The sequence below is a fragment of the Protopterus annectens genome, chromosome 8.part0, assembly GCF_019279795.1.
Source record: "Protopterus annectens isolate FY-2018-M chromosome 8.part0, PAN1.0, whole genome shotgun sequence".
In the NCBI taxonomy this organism is placed as follows: domain Eukaryota; kingdom Metazoa; phylum Chordata; order Ceratodontiformes; family Protopteridae; genus Protopterus; species Protopterus annectens.
The window spans coordinates 919,393,940-919,409,471 of NC_056741.1; the positions used below are offsets into that span (position 1 = coordinate 919,393,940).

The following is a 15,532-nucleotide window of genomic DNA, read 5'->3' on the forward strand; positions in this document are numbered from 1 at the left end:
TGTCACATCAACCGTGACAATTATCTAGAGTCAGTATTCACACAGCTAAGTTATCTAGCCATGACTGTGTGAAGTAGACCTTTCAGCAGATGCATTCACTGTGCATTCACATGCTTTTGAGTACATTTGGCAGTTCTACTGCTGCTTTGGTGGCACAAAATATTTTGCTTCTGAATTCCATTCGCATAACACATGCTTTCCTCCCATCTACATGCAGCACATACATTACAGCTTGGTGAAAGGAGGAGACAGGTTGCTAAGCTCAAGATCCATGTTCTGCCATTTGTAGCAAACCTGTTATTTTCAATGATGTTTTTTTCTCATGTACTATTATAGTTGAAGTCATCTGTTTTCCTTGTTCATTTAATGTATGTAGTTTTATGTTTGCATTTCTCTCCCCCACCTACTTTGTTGCTATCCTTTCTTTTTGTGGCATTTCTTTGTAGTTTGTTTTGTTGATTTTGTCCATTTATTTTCCTGTTATACACAGCAACATCCCCGACACTGCCTTTGCCCCTGCTCTGGCCCACCATCTTCCAGTGAGCAGCACCACCTCGCCCATCCCAAAAGCAGCCTGCCAGGATTGCCCCACAATACATAACTGTGGATTAGTTGAAGTGCCCACTGCTTGTTCTGCCAGGGGTCATACCCGTCAACCTCTTAGTGCAAAAAATCTGGACAAAGCCTAAAATAATGGTGGTAAAAGGCCCAGAAATAGGGACATATTTTAAATACTGATCTTCGAAACACAGGAAGTTGGTAGAATAATAGGATTTGTATTAGCATGCATTTTCTGAAGAATATGGAGTCTGGAATTCATATGTATTTCATTTATTGACTTAATTCCTCAGTGATTTGCCAGAAAACCAAATGTTTTAAGAGTAACAGACAGAAAATATGAGACATAAATCTGGACATTCTGCGAAAATCTGGGCAGTTTACAGATTGGGTAAGGATGCAGACACATACATTCAACAGAGCTACTTATCCAAGGTGGTTGGGAGCCGATGCACCAGTACTTATGTGACCACATTGGTCACCTGAAAAGACTCCTTTTGCAGTTTGCAGAGTCGCATCCTTGCCTTGCATTGGCATGACCATCAGCAACAAGACCAATGGCAAGGGTGACCATGGTGGGATGTGATCGATCTCACAGTGGGTCCCACACTGCAGAGTGATTATGCTAGTTATACCCAACCTATCCCCCATCCCAGTGTTACCTTCCTTTTTGTGACTTTCAAATCATAGTTTATCTGTATTTCATCCTATAATTAACAATCTGACATTTTATTTGCCTCTCAGTTAGTGATCAGCATTTTTCTTAAAAATGTATGTAGTCCATGATTATGATTTTAAGGACTGTACATCAAGTAAAGACATTTATGTTAAGTGTCCGCTGTCTAGGAATTATACCACTATAGTTAATATCATATGGTCTAACTGTAAGCCAAAGTTTAGTCTCAGCTGTGGGTAGAATAACCTGAGTTCCATCATCAACTATTTGAAACAAACTCTAAAAAAAGAAAAAAATGCTTTGCCAAGTATACATTTGCATTAATACTGATGTGTGCGAGAGGTAGCACTGAACTTGAAGTAGAAAGTCTATGACAGAAACTTTGCATATATTCTAGTAAACTTTTATATGTTGGATTTATTGTTAATTTTAATATGTATGTTAGCTCCTTGAAAAAAAAAATAAACCACACATTGCCATAGAATTCTGGCTAGCTGTAATTTTTGTTGATCAGGATATGTAGATTTACTTTTTCTTCTTTTTTTGCTTATCTATTTTTATTTTGTCTTCCAGTACTGTATTGAAACACATTAGTAACAAAATAAAACATTTTAGATCAATGTAAGATAACTTGGCAACAGAGTGTTTTATGTAAGTTGAATTTAAACTAAAGTAAATAAAATTCTATACTATTAGCAACACTGTTTGCTGTGGATAAATTTTACATAACTACTGACTGGTTCCATTTAAAGGACATTACTGTGAAACTGTTTAGTATGTTTTAACTACATGGGGGTGCTATAAACTAATGCATAAATTAAAGAAATATTTCATGGAATGGCTGTATTCCTGGAAATTATCAGTAATAAGGTAGCTATTTTAGGAATATCCCATATGTAGATGCCAGCAATTAACATTAATTATGTTTTGAAATACTATTGTGATGATAATCTTTGTTGTTTTAATGTTGCACATTTTGCTGTAGTTAATGTTTGGCTGTTTTATTCTTCTTCGGTTTTCTGTTGTATGTATTTATTAATTGTATCACACATTACCATATAATTCTGGCTAGCTGTAATTTTTGTTGATCAGGATATGTAGATTTACTTTTTCTTCTTTTTTTTTTGTTTATCTGTTTTTATTTTGTCTCTTCCAGTACTGTATTGAAACACGTTAGTAACAAAATAAAACATTTTAGATTAATGTAAGATAACTTGGCAACAGAGTGTTTTATGTAAGTTGAATTTAAACGGAAGTAAATAAAATTCTATACTATTAGCAACACTGTTTGCTGTGGATACATTTTACATAACTACTGACTGGTTCCATTTAAAGAACATTACTGTGAAACTGTTTAGTATGTTTTAACTACATGGGGGTGCTATAAACTAATGCATAAATTAAAGAAATATTTCATGGAATGGCTGTATTCCTGGAAATTATCAGTAATAAGGTAGATATTTTAGGAATATTCCATATGTAGATGCCAGCAATTAACATCAATTATGTTTTGAAAGACTATTGTGATGATAATCTTTGTTGTTTTAATGTTGCACATTTTGCTGTAGTTAATGCTTGGCTGTTTTATTCTTCTTCGGTTTTCTGTTGTATTTATTTATTGTATTTTTTTATCATCTTGGTCAAGTTAGTGTTCACTGTCAACTGTGGTTTGTTTTTTGTCTAAACGCCTTTATTAAAATATCGCTTACGACATAGGCACACATACATTACTACAAAAACAAACCATATTAATATTTTTTCCATTTGCAAACATACATTCCAAGTTTTCTTTTTATATAATGGTCTTTAGTCCAGCATTGCATACATTGGTCAGTTCCTGCCTTCCCTTAACCCCCACTCCTCCAGAATATTATTCCATATGTATTGTTCCCACAGATTTATTTCTATATAATTCACTCCTTCCCTTTTCTAAAGATCCTTCTTTCATTTCCCACAGATTTATTTCTATATAATTCACTCCTTCCCTTTTCTAAAGATCCTTCTTTCATTTTTTCCATCTTTTTTACAATAGTCAGTACTTTCAAATACACTTGATTTTGATTTCCATTCCTTCGTAATTGCTTTGTTGTCAGACAACAGAATCAAACTTAACAAGGCCTTACTATATCTAGGCAATTCAGATCCTGTGTTCCAGCTCAAAAGAATAATTTCCTTAGAGCCATTTGCTCCCCCAGTATTTGACAGTGTACACTTTAGGGATTTTTTAAAATTTGCCAACCCATTACACTCCCAAAAAAGTGTTCCCAGTTTGTCCTTTCTTCACCATCACACCTCCAATATTAGCAATCTACCTGAGAAAAGATTCTTAGAAGCCTGGTTGTGGTATAAATAGACCTATGCATACCTATGCCCTTCCATTGTTCTCTTATAAATTGTTTTTCCAGTCTTTTTCCCAATTTTTTCGAACAGTCTCAGATTGATTCTTATACTTATCATGCAGTATTTTATATGTCCTACTAATTATCCCTTTTCAACAGCAGCTTCTGTTCTAGATTAAGCTAAAAATTCTACCAGCACAGGTCTTTCAGTTAGGACTCACCCTGTCCCTTTTTCTTTGACTATACTCAAGTGTCCATCTTTGGTAGGGAAGAATCTGCATTCAAAATCCTATTCTCTCCTTATTTATTGACACCCCCCCACTTCATCATCATGATCCCTTTCAGGTTGAATTTTAACTTTCCACCTGTGTTATTTATGTAAGCTCCGAATGTCAAAAAATGTGAACACAAGACCAAGAATCACCAAAGTCCACGGCCACAGTACCCAAATCTCCAAAAAATGTGGTTAGAAGCAATAGGTTAAGAACAGAACGTTTATTGGTACGTAATCTGAATCACACCAAACAGCAGCAAACAATAAACCAAGCGCTTTCACTCGGTTATTACCGAGCTTCTTCAAGGTTAAAAAATCTGTTGTGTAGTCAGCCATGTTAAATACTAAATGCAACATCACATGACATACCCCCCCCCATGTGAATCATCCCTAATCAGTTTTTTAAAAATACAGTGGGTATAAACTTTCCTTAAATATTAAATATATGTTCCAATCCAAAAATCAAACTCAACTTTAAGTCCAATAATGCCAAAAATGGAAATATATAATATATTACAACACATGTAAAAACACATAAAAAAATAAATTAAATAGTGATGAAATTAATAAACATAACAATAATAAATGTTAAACTAAACCATGAAAGTAAATAAATGTAACTTCTTCATTACCCATATAGCCAATGGTAACCAAACTAAGGCATTAAGCTAAACTGCAGGTACATCCAATACCAGTATGTTTAATGGGGAAATTTAAGCAGTCTACAAGAACCCCTATTATAATCGTGCCCTTCTTAATTTGAGCACACTGTTTATATTCAAGGTGTCATTCATGCCCGGTGGTCTAATTGCATCCAGTCTAAGCTGCCAAATCAGTTCCCGATACTCCAACCTAGCTTCCCAGTTATTTATGTAAGCCTTATATGTGTAGTTCTGAAATATCTCTTTAAATTAGATAATACTAAACCATCTTGTTTTATTGGGAGAATCAACTTAGCCAGTTCAATTCTTGCTGTATTTCCCTCCCAAATAGATTCCTTCAACTCTTTAGAAATTATTGCCCACCTTTTGTATTCCAGTTGATAAAAATAAACCTGACCTATATATAAAACTGAAGGAGCTAAAACAATTTTCACTGCTTGTATCTTATTATCCATATCCATAAACAGGAGCTTCCAGTTTCTCAGTTTTTGTGTTATAATTTTAGTCTCATCCCACATATCCTTAGCTGCCATAACAGAAGCCTTTTTAATCCATACTCTTAAATACTTCATTTTATCATGTCTCCATGAGTATGGATATTGCTGAACCAAATTGTGACTGGTACAGTTACACCTTTTGTTTTATCTTTATTAATTTTATATCCAAAAAACACTAACCTATCTCAAAATGTCCTTTTCTGGATTCTAGTACAAAATAATATCTGCAAAGAAAGTCAACTTTTCTTGATTACCATTCAAATTATAATTGTAACAGTAATCAAGAAATGTTATTCTTTATTTGCAGATATTATTTTCATTGCCAGTGGCTCTAAATATAAAATAAATAAAGGGGAAAGCAGGCACTCCTTCCTAGTTCCTCCATTCAAACACAGCTTATTGGAGAGGAACCCTCCCACTTTAAATCTTGCTTCTGATCCTTCATATATACTCCGAATTAACCTTATTATTGCTTCAAGGAATACAAATGCTTCCATTGCCCTACGTATAAAATCCCAGCTTATTCTGAATGCTTTCTCTGCAACAAGACCTACCAACAACAGTGGTATTTCCTTACATTCTGCCTCCCTCTGGATAATCAGTACTCTATTAATGGTATCATATGTTTGCCCCACCCCCCAAAACCACAATGATCCATATCTATCAATTTAACAACATCTTTGTCACTCGTTTAGCTAATCTAGATGTAAACACATTATAGTCATGGTTTAAAATTGAAATGGGTCTTTATGAAGCTGGGTCTGATGGATCTTTACCCTCTTTGGTAATATAACCACCACAGCTTATGTCCAATATACTAGTGTCTCCCCCCCTTTTAAAATACTATTAAACAAAATCTCCCAGATGTCACTTTTTTTTTCTTTCCTAACTTCCAGACGTCCACAAGAATACCATCAGTTCCTGGAGGCTTTCCTGTAGACTGATTATACATCACCATTTTCTCATATCTCCTCCTGTTTTAACTATTAGTTGTTGAACCTCATCTTCTTGAAATCTTGGCATAATTAAGTCTTCCATAAATATTTCCATTTGTGTTTTTTCTTAGTTTCCACATTCCTCTGCTTTATGCAGATTTTCATAAAAATTCTGAAATACCGCTACAGGATCTCTGGTTAGTTTTCTTGTCATGGTCTCCCTAAGTTTGGAGATGACACTTTCTACTTTTTGTTGCCAAAGTCATTGTGCTAAAAGTTTTTGTGCTGTAGAGTTATCAAAAAATAATTGCTTAACTGATTTTTTTTAACATTCATTAATCTTATCCAAACACACACTTATTTTTTCTTTAGCACTCTTCAGTTGCTCCTCGTGTTATTCTGTAAGATTCCCTTTCCCCAGTACTTTAAAATATTCCTATTACTTCTTAACCATATCTATTTATCTATTTCTACCCTAATTTTAATCTCCATTTCCATTTTACCCCAATCCCTAGCTATTCCTTTTGAAGAAATTTCTGTCTTCCTTAATAACTCTAGTCATTTTTAATAACTATTCCTTAAATTCCTCTCATTTCAACAGGTAGGTAGGAAAGCGCTTTTGTCTCATTTTTACATCATTATCCTGCATTTGTATTAGTTTTTATGGGCACATGACCTGAAATACTTAGTGGATGTATGTCAAAGTGTTCAATTAAATGCACATGTTCCTAGGAAATATAATTTCTTTCTAGTCTAGCTAATTATTATACCTAGGGGAATAATATGTAAATTCTCTCTGAGTTCCTACTACTGAATTCATGCCTTTTTTACCAAACACTTTCATGAATTTCTTCAGAAATCCACCTTCTTGTTATATTTCCCTTATAGGTCCCCCTGATATTTCCTCACTATTGCAAATCAAGTTCCATTCACCTCCTGTAAGTAATATTTCCTGCTGAAAGTTGATTTTTGTTTCTCCTCAGATTTTCTTAAGCTCCATAGTAGCAGGTTTTGGTGGAATATAACTGTCTACATAATCCTCCCCAAGATCCTTACTAACACAAATATTCCATTGTTCTCTTTTTTCCTCTTCTATCACTATTGTAGCCCATCTAGCAGTCAGTGTTATCTCTCTATGTTCCTGATATTCTGTTGAATATTCATCTTGAAATCTTGTTTGTCAAATTCACTTGCTCATATATTTCGTCCTGCAACATTGCTATATTTGCATTCTGCATTTCTTAATATAATTCAATACACTTTCCTTTATCTGTGCCTGTAAAGCCATTTACATTCCAAGATAATATGGATAAAGTAGCCATTATGATAAAAAGTTATTGTTCTCACCTATACACATGGCAGTTTTTTTATATGCATTTCCAACGTTTATCTCACACACACACACTGTTTGGTATGTTTGTCTTGTATGCAGTTGTTTATTCTCATATCCATTTAAAACCTATGTTACAAGTTTGAAGACTTTTTGTTTTAATGAAAACTCTCAAGCAAAAAACGAAATACTTTTTCAGCATACCACCATCCCCCTTAAACGGGAACAGACACACACCAATCTATATGCATTTTCAAAAATGTAAGTTTAACTCTCCAGTTAGGAACAGTTGCCCAAAATCAACAGTTGCACCCACAGGCATTACCTCACCAAAAATTGTTTACCCATTCTGAAGTGCAGTGCATATTGTAGCCTGTGTTTCCACTTGATGTGATTCCATTCTGTTTATGTTTTATCTCTATTCCCATCACAGATGTTAAACCAGCATGTATGCTTTCAAAAAATCACTTTTTTAGTCTTAAGAAAAAGTGCACTTTCTAGCTTTCAATAAAGCTAAATTGTATGCTGTTCTATTAAATGCATTAAAGTGTGAGGCTGCTAGAGGGGCTACTGTCTCTTATTTGCTTCACATAATTTTAAACTTTATTTTTCACTGAAATGCTTTTCCATTGTACCTTTAAATTGTGCATTTCCCTCAATAAGGAATGCTCAGAACTCTCAACATTGTTTGCACTTGCAGAGAGCTCATCCTCATGCAGTAGTAGTCAGCAGTGAGAAAAAAAAACAGCTAACATCTTTGGAGATGTATGAAGGCATCTTTGTAAATTCCACACAGAATAAAATGTACAGAATTCCCCTGGCCAGTTGCCTTCAGCTGCAGGTTTCTTACCTCCCACTGACAACATTTGCTAATGGACAAAAAAAAGCAAGCAAATATCTTTGCAGTTGCAGAAAACATAGCAGTGTTTATGGATTTCATAATTTTGTCTCATTTTCAAGCCTATTTTCTTACAAAACCCTTGTTTATAGATTAAGTTGTAATATTTTCACTGTTCCTGGTCTTCTGCCTTTCCATTTCCATCTCCCAACATCAGACTCTGGTTCAAGTCCAAGGTACTCCTGATTCTTTCAGTCAGATCCTGTCCTTTTTTCTGTCTGTTAGGCATTTTTCTTTGGAATACTGAAAAAGTTTCACTGTAAAGTCTGTCCAAGCTTTGTTGTCAGTATAATGAGAAGCAAAGTTGTCTTCTGTTTGCTGGCTCACTTTTTTGTTAGGTCAGCTCTATCTCCTCCATAGTCTATTTTACATCAAAAATGTCCAGGAAGAATATTCTGATGACAGCTGGATACAACTACTTGAATCTCATACCTACCTTCAAAATGCCATGATTGCTGGGATAAATTTTGAATCATCATTTTCCACAAGCATGAATCTGTCTCCAATTTATAATACTTTTCCCTTCTACTACAGTTTTTTCAGAATCGGCTGTTTCTGGTGATATGATTACATATTTACTTAATATAGAGCGTGGTTGTTTTTTCTTGACCAGGTAACAAATCCTGTTGTAGAATACCAGTCCATTTGCATGTCTAAGCTTTCATAAAGTTAATATAGTCTATTTTTTTCATTTTCTCTGGTACAGCAGAAAATCTCCTTTTTTTCTCTTCTTACTATGCCTTCTAACTCTACCATTTTTTGAAACCGTTCTACTTGAAAGGGCTCATACTCAGCCAGCCTCTTATTTTTGCAGTTTTATCAATTCATCTGAATAGGTAATTAGTCTTCTATTTTTTTCCAACTGTTTGTATTTAAGTTGATCTATCCCATCAATGTTTCATTTATTTTAATCACATTGAGTACATCTGATTTGTTTTTACCTCTAAATTACTGGAAGCCATCTGTTGTACCAAAGCTGTAGCTTGAACTGATTTCTGCTGAACAGCTGATGGATTTTTCACTGCCAATGTTTTTTCTTCCCCTTTTCTTGTTGACTTCTTTCACGTTCTTTAAATTTCTTTATTGCTAGCACCCAGGCAGTGTACTTACTAGCCAGTAACTGAATTTTATCCAACCACTAGTTTCTGTTTCTCGGGTTTTGTTTTTACACTGAGACATATGAAATTAAGCAGTTGATCAGTGTGCAGCCATCTTGAAAGTCCATCAGCTGTGGTCTATTAGCTTAATTTTTTTTTACAAATTTTTAATTGTAAAGTGTGTATGATTCATAATGTTTATTTAGAATAAATTAAAATATTTTTGGAAAAAAATGATATAATAAAGAGGTCTGTTTTTGGTTAGTTAGAATTATCATGCACTGTTATCCAACTGCAAATGAGAATGTGCCTAAAAGTCAGACAAGTGTATACTTTTATATTATTTTTTCAAACATGTGGTGTTAATCTCCATTATTCATATATTTGAAGGTGAGTGCTTCCTAGTGGCCAGTGGGTAAACTGACAATCTTGGGGTATTAGCATCCTTCTGCATCATGCTGTAGACTGCACTGGCGGGGTACACAGGCATTCCCAAATGTTTCTGAAAAAAGTCTGATTGGTGTATTATACAACCAGGGACTCCTCTAGATAGGACTTCTAGAAGATCAGCTGTCACTTTAGGAACGTAACAGTTATTTTCATCACATGCCTAGTAACTTGGTACAGGGAATAGTGCCACCAATACGGTTTGAGAAGACAAGAGTTATCAAGTATTAAATGCACAAGTAGTTAACTCTTTTACCAGTAAAAAGAGAAAATAACTGATTCACAAGTGTCACAGGACCTTGCAAAATGCTACAGAGTACCTTACACTTTTTTTTTTTTTTTTTTTTTTTTTTTTTAGTGGATGAATTTTGTTTATCCAAGTAACAACATTTTTAGCAATTCCATAGACTTTATTGTGACTGCATGCAGCTTATGTGAATACAAATATTTTTTTAACATGGGATAGTAAGGTAAAGTCTGTAAAATAACTAGTAGTCTTTGTTGTGAGCACTGAAATTGAGCAGATGTTGGCATGTCTATTTACTCTCCTCTATTTCAGGAAATTTGAAGCACAGCTTGAAGCCACTTGTAACTGAGGAAATGGTTTCTTTTTCAGCTCTAAAGGTATTGAGACCATGGGACTACCTGGCTCAGATGCTTTCAAAGAAGTACGGATCCAATCTCTGGTGGTTGAGTTTCTCATCAGTAATGCAGGTGTTCTTTTTAGTGACCGGTTTATCTCTGTTGGCAAGGATAACCCAGGTAAGAACAATGTTGAAGCAGTTTGAGTTCTATAAAACATAAAATGTAGCTTATGTTTCAGTATACAACCTGTCTTCTAGAGTGTGTGGTGCTGTTTATTAACTATGTGTCCAAATTTTGGTCGTGAAACATTACTTTGTTCTTAACTCCAGAGCTTTATTTAGGAGACATGTCAGACTGAATTAAAAAGCTTGGTTATACAAGTGTGTGAAAGCTGTCAAGCAGGCAGTGTACTCTCTCTGATAGATTGACTCATTTAGTTTCTAAAGTAATAATTAGAGGTTTTGCATGAAGTCTGTAGCAGTGGACCACATTAGTGCAGGTGCATATTTTAGGCTAAATGAATTATGGTGGGAAAAGCTTCTTGTAGTGCTGTTAGTATGTGTACAGTTTAGTGACTTGTATAAGGAATGTATCAAAAGGATGTGCTAACAGTAGTAACGTTTTTGTAAGAAGTATACTGCTTTTATGGCATGCTGTATTCCATGAAATGTGTGCATTTGTTTTGTCAGGAGGATGGGGGGGTTGTGCTGTTATGTACATTTTTAGCTTTGTGATGATTGTGCTGTAGGAAGAACTCCCCATAATATTTCTTGTAGTACAGTCACTACAGTTTAGATTTAATTTGTAGATGTTTTTTATTTTCCATTAGAGAGAGAGAGATTCTGTATTCTGCAACATTTTGATCTATTTTTTATGAGAGACAAAAAGCAAAATATTTCTCCGTAGAAGAGCATTTTTAGTGTCATCTTTCAGGGAAAAAAAAGCATTTCATAGACTGGAATGGTTGAGTGCTTTACCTCCCTCTGTTCCTTTGTATAGATCTCACAACACTGTTTTACACCTGAGCCATTCTATCTCAGATAGACATGCAGACTTTGTAAGTGAAGGTATTTTGAAGGTCAGTCAAAAGCATCAATGTAAACTCAAGACAGCAGTGTAATTATCTGTTAAGCATTTTTCAGTAAATTGATGTGAAGAATGTTATCATTTATGTTTCTTTAATTTTGTTCTGTCTGGCTGTTTTATAATGACCCTGGGTAATTTACCAACACACACCACTGTTGGCAATTTCCTTGCCAACCAGCATTTCTTCAGCAGGAAAAAAATATATAATGATTTGGGGGGGGGGGGGGGGCAAGCATTGCATGATAACTACCACTCGCAGTTAGTAGAACCTCCTCCTTCCACTCCACAGCCATTAAGTAGTGCCTCTCCTAACATCACCCTTGCTGTTCACTGCAACCAGTGTCTCTCAGATGTCACTCAGGTCTGTGATCTACTGCTTGCTGAAGATGTTTTAATGAATGGTTCCATGATGGTTACAGTACTGTTCACAGTTGTAATCCTCACCAGTGGGATATTCTTCCTGCTGTTAGCTTGACACTTTGACCTACCTCCAGAGCTCTACTTTCTTCACATCTCTTGTCTGACTCCCTTCTATATGGACATCTGAATGTCGGTGGTATAAGAGGTTTTTCGGTTGATGCCATCTTGATATTTCTTGCCACAGTGTCCAACCCTGTTGCATGCTGAGCAAGCATCATCATTCCAGTCATTTGGTCTACTTCCAGAGAAGGGCAAATACCTTACAGGGGAAATCTTCATCTATGTTTGCTTTGTTTAAACCATATGACTCAAATGTCTGATAATAAATATGATGCTGAAATTATTGCAGTGAAGAACAATTGTGTAGATTGTGCCAAGCAGATGATAGTAAAATATTTCTACCTAGGCCCAGAATATGACAGCTATGCTTGCCCTAAACCCCACCCCATTTTTATGAACTGTCATGACACTGAACTGTACTTTCTAACACAAAGTGTTAAAGAGCTCATAGCGACCACATCCAAACAGAAAAGCAGCGAATTTGATCTGAGATATATTAGGGGATAGAGCATTATGGGTAAGGGAGGAGTTCAAGAGTTTGCAAGTGGCCATCAGCTGAAAATAATGGTAGAGATGGATCTAAACCCAATTGTTGAGGAATGAATGAAAATCGACTGCATCAGATGCACAATTTCTCTAGTCAGAGTCATTCTGTGAAATCAGGGACAGCTGAATGCTTTGTTTTCACATAAATAGCCAAAAATATTCCAACTTATTTTGCACAAATGCACATTTGTCCTGCAAAAGCCAGATGGTTAATTGAGCAACCATGAAGTAAACTACGTTCATCCACCAACAGCCCCTGCCAGCACTGTTACGATGAAAAATAGTATACCTCATCTTCTTAGTGCAGACGTCAGGTATAACCCCCCCCCCCCAAAAAAAAAAAATGAGAGAGCCCAAAATCAAGGACAGACTATTTTATTTATTTAAATAAGATAACTGGGTAAATGAACTGGTCTACCATCTCTTTTCAGTTCAGACTCTGGTGCAAAGTATAGGAGGGAGACATCACAATGAGCAGTGTAAGGTTTCAGATATAAAGAAAACATAGTGTAATATAGGGTTTAAGACAAAGTTTAGTATGGTATGCAAGTTGTACAAAAGTAGAAATAATTAACAATAGTTGTGTAAGAAATGCACTATACAAGTTAACATAGTGCTAGCAACAAAATGAAAGTGTAGATTGTAAATGAAGTTATTTAGCTAGTGCCATGAACGCGGGTATAATTAGATTACTTATGGAGGTATTCTCTTAGGTTTTTCTTAAATGATTGCAAAATATCTATGTATTTTATTTCTACTGGTAGATGGTTCCACATTGCTGGTCCTGTTCTGGAGAAAGCTTTTTTCTCCTGTGGCTAGTTTCAATCTGTTTAACTAGAGTGAGGGTGCATTTTTGGCTGCTTCTAAGGAGTTGAAAAATAGTTTGTTTCCCTGATTTCCAGCATTCTTCCGAGAAAAGGGCAGTAGCAAAGTGCTGTGATTTTACATATTAGTGTATTAAGCAGAATGGAGGCTCTGTTTGCAATGAGAAGCCATTGTGCTTTTTGTAATAAGCTACATGGTGATGCTTTTTGTCTGCTGCAAGGGCAAAGCTTAATATCTTATTTTCTGCCATTTGTAGTTTTTGAGTATTAGATGAATGAAGGGCTATAAGTGTTGTAGTGTATATTTGATATTTTTAATTAGAATGTTTTTGGCTATAGCCATACATGTATTTGGGGTAAAGTGAGATATAGAATAACATAATTTTATCTGTGTCGTTACCTTATTGGTAGTATGTTCTGTGTGTCTGTTAACATTTAGTTATATTGGACTAATGTAACACCTAGATATTTTTGTTGGTTTAAATTAGGGATGCGAGTTATCGTTAGTATCCTTAATGATGGTTGGTGATAGATGTGAGAGTTTTTGGACTAGGGAAAATTAAGATAGCTGTCTTAGTGCTATTAAGCAGGAGTTTGTGTTTAAGTACATACAGAGGTTAGTGAATATTGCTAGTAAATTAACATGCAGTGATTTGGTGGATTTTACTAGTTTCTAGTAATAGGATATCATCTGCATGTGTAGTTTGGAAATTCTAGTGTGATGTCGTAAGGAGAGGGAAAATAAGATGACGTAGGACAGGGCTTTGAGGATCTCCATTGTTAAGTGTTCCTTTGTCTGAGAGTTGTTAGAGTAGATTTGGAAAGTCCTATCATACAATTAATTATTGAACCAAAGTATCTTATCTCCATAGTTGAGCTTTTGCAATTTGTGGAGCAGAAGACTATGGTTAACTGAATCAAAGGCAAGTGCCATGTCAATGAAAACCCTTTACAGTGAAAATACCATCATTAATGCTGGTGTTAATGGTATTAGTAGCTTAGTAAACTTTTCCCCCCACTGATTAGTTGGAACATCAGGGATTCACAAGTCCTGTAGCATTTTCCAGTTCTTAGTACCAAAGATCCTTAAAAGCAGGCTTTCCCTCTTGCTATTTATTTAGAGAACCAATGGCTTAAGTTGTTAGCTAACCTATGGAGGGTAACCTTGGCGTCTGATGCCAAGCCAGTGAAGCACAAGGCTTAGCCTGCAGCCTCCACAGCACCTCTACCATCAGACATTTTTCCCCGAGGTGCTTGTCATCCTGGAGGTTCATTTGACTTCAGGCACGGATTCATAGGCCAAGCTTAATTCTTAGTCCTTGACTTCAGCTGCGAGCACGTATGTGGAGGTCAAACAGACGTCCAGTCAGGATGTCGTGGGGGAACCCAGGCCCGAAAGTACAGAGGGTCCTGGGGGGGAGTTACCTCGCACTCAAGCAAAACGAGATAGAGTCTGCCATATTTGAATGTAGGCTTTCTTCTAGTCCTCTGAAGTTGCATACAATCATTTCTTCTGCAAAGAAAACAAGACTAAGCATTTGTCCCCTACCGGAGAGGCCCCTACAGATTGGCAGGCCTTTTCTCAAAGCTTGTTTAGGTCTTCATGGCACTCAAGCCACCTTCCTATCATCCTACTCCAACAACTGCTCCTCAACCTTATCAAAAAAGGATTAGGGACAATAACTTATCTAATGAATTTTCATCAGTTGAAGAGGAATCTCTGGATTACTCTACAAATTCCTTCTCCCCAGGAATATGTTTCCCCTGAACAGGAGTCAATCAGTGCTGACTCCCCTATGGAAGAGAGATCTTTTGGTGAAACTCTCCTGAAAGTGGGAGAGCACTTTAAATGGGATACTTCCCAAATTTCTGATGTCCAGAAATGATATCAACTTGCACATGTTGATATCCCTGGCCCCTCTGCAGTTCCACCTGTCCATCCTGTATTTCTGGATACCTTTCACAATGCCTCCCAGGCCCCAGCCCTCAGGAAGCCAGATTGCTCCTACCAGGTCTCCGAGGATTGTAAATTCCTCTTTAGATGCCCTGCTGCAGACCCCACAGTCATTTCTGTAGCTGCAGACAAACCTTCTAGGATGCTACCCTCCTCCAATCTTATCCCATTAGACAAAGGGAGTAGAACCTTCAAGAGACTGGGTAAAAACGACTATAAGTCAGTCACCTTGGCTTTCAGGGCCATCAGCTGTCAGACACGTATGACTGAGTACTCCGTTGAGCTTTTGTCAAGGAAAAGCATTGGCTCTGTCTGTCTGTCCCAGGTGGCAAAACATTCCATTA

The 15,532-nt window shown here is 36.1% G+C and overlaps 1 protein-coding gene across 1 annotated transcript in view; it reads left to right on the plus strand.

Annotated features, from left to right (window-relative positions):
• ARHGAP33 (Rho GTPase activating protein 33) overlaps positions 1–15,532 on the plus strand; it is a gene marked incomplete in the record, with an annotated part of 3,206,105 nt that overhangs the window by 2,369,122 nt on the left and 821,451 nt on the right. The window contains 1 exon segment of the mRNA XM_044080442.1: positions 10,330–10,475. Within this exon segment, the coding sequence (XP_043936377.1) occupies positions 10,330–10,475 (146 nt within the window).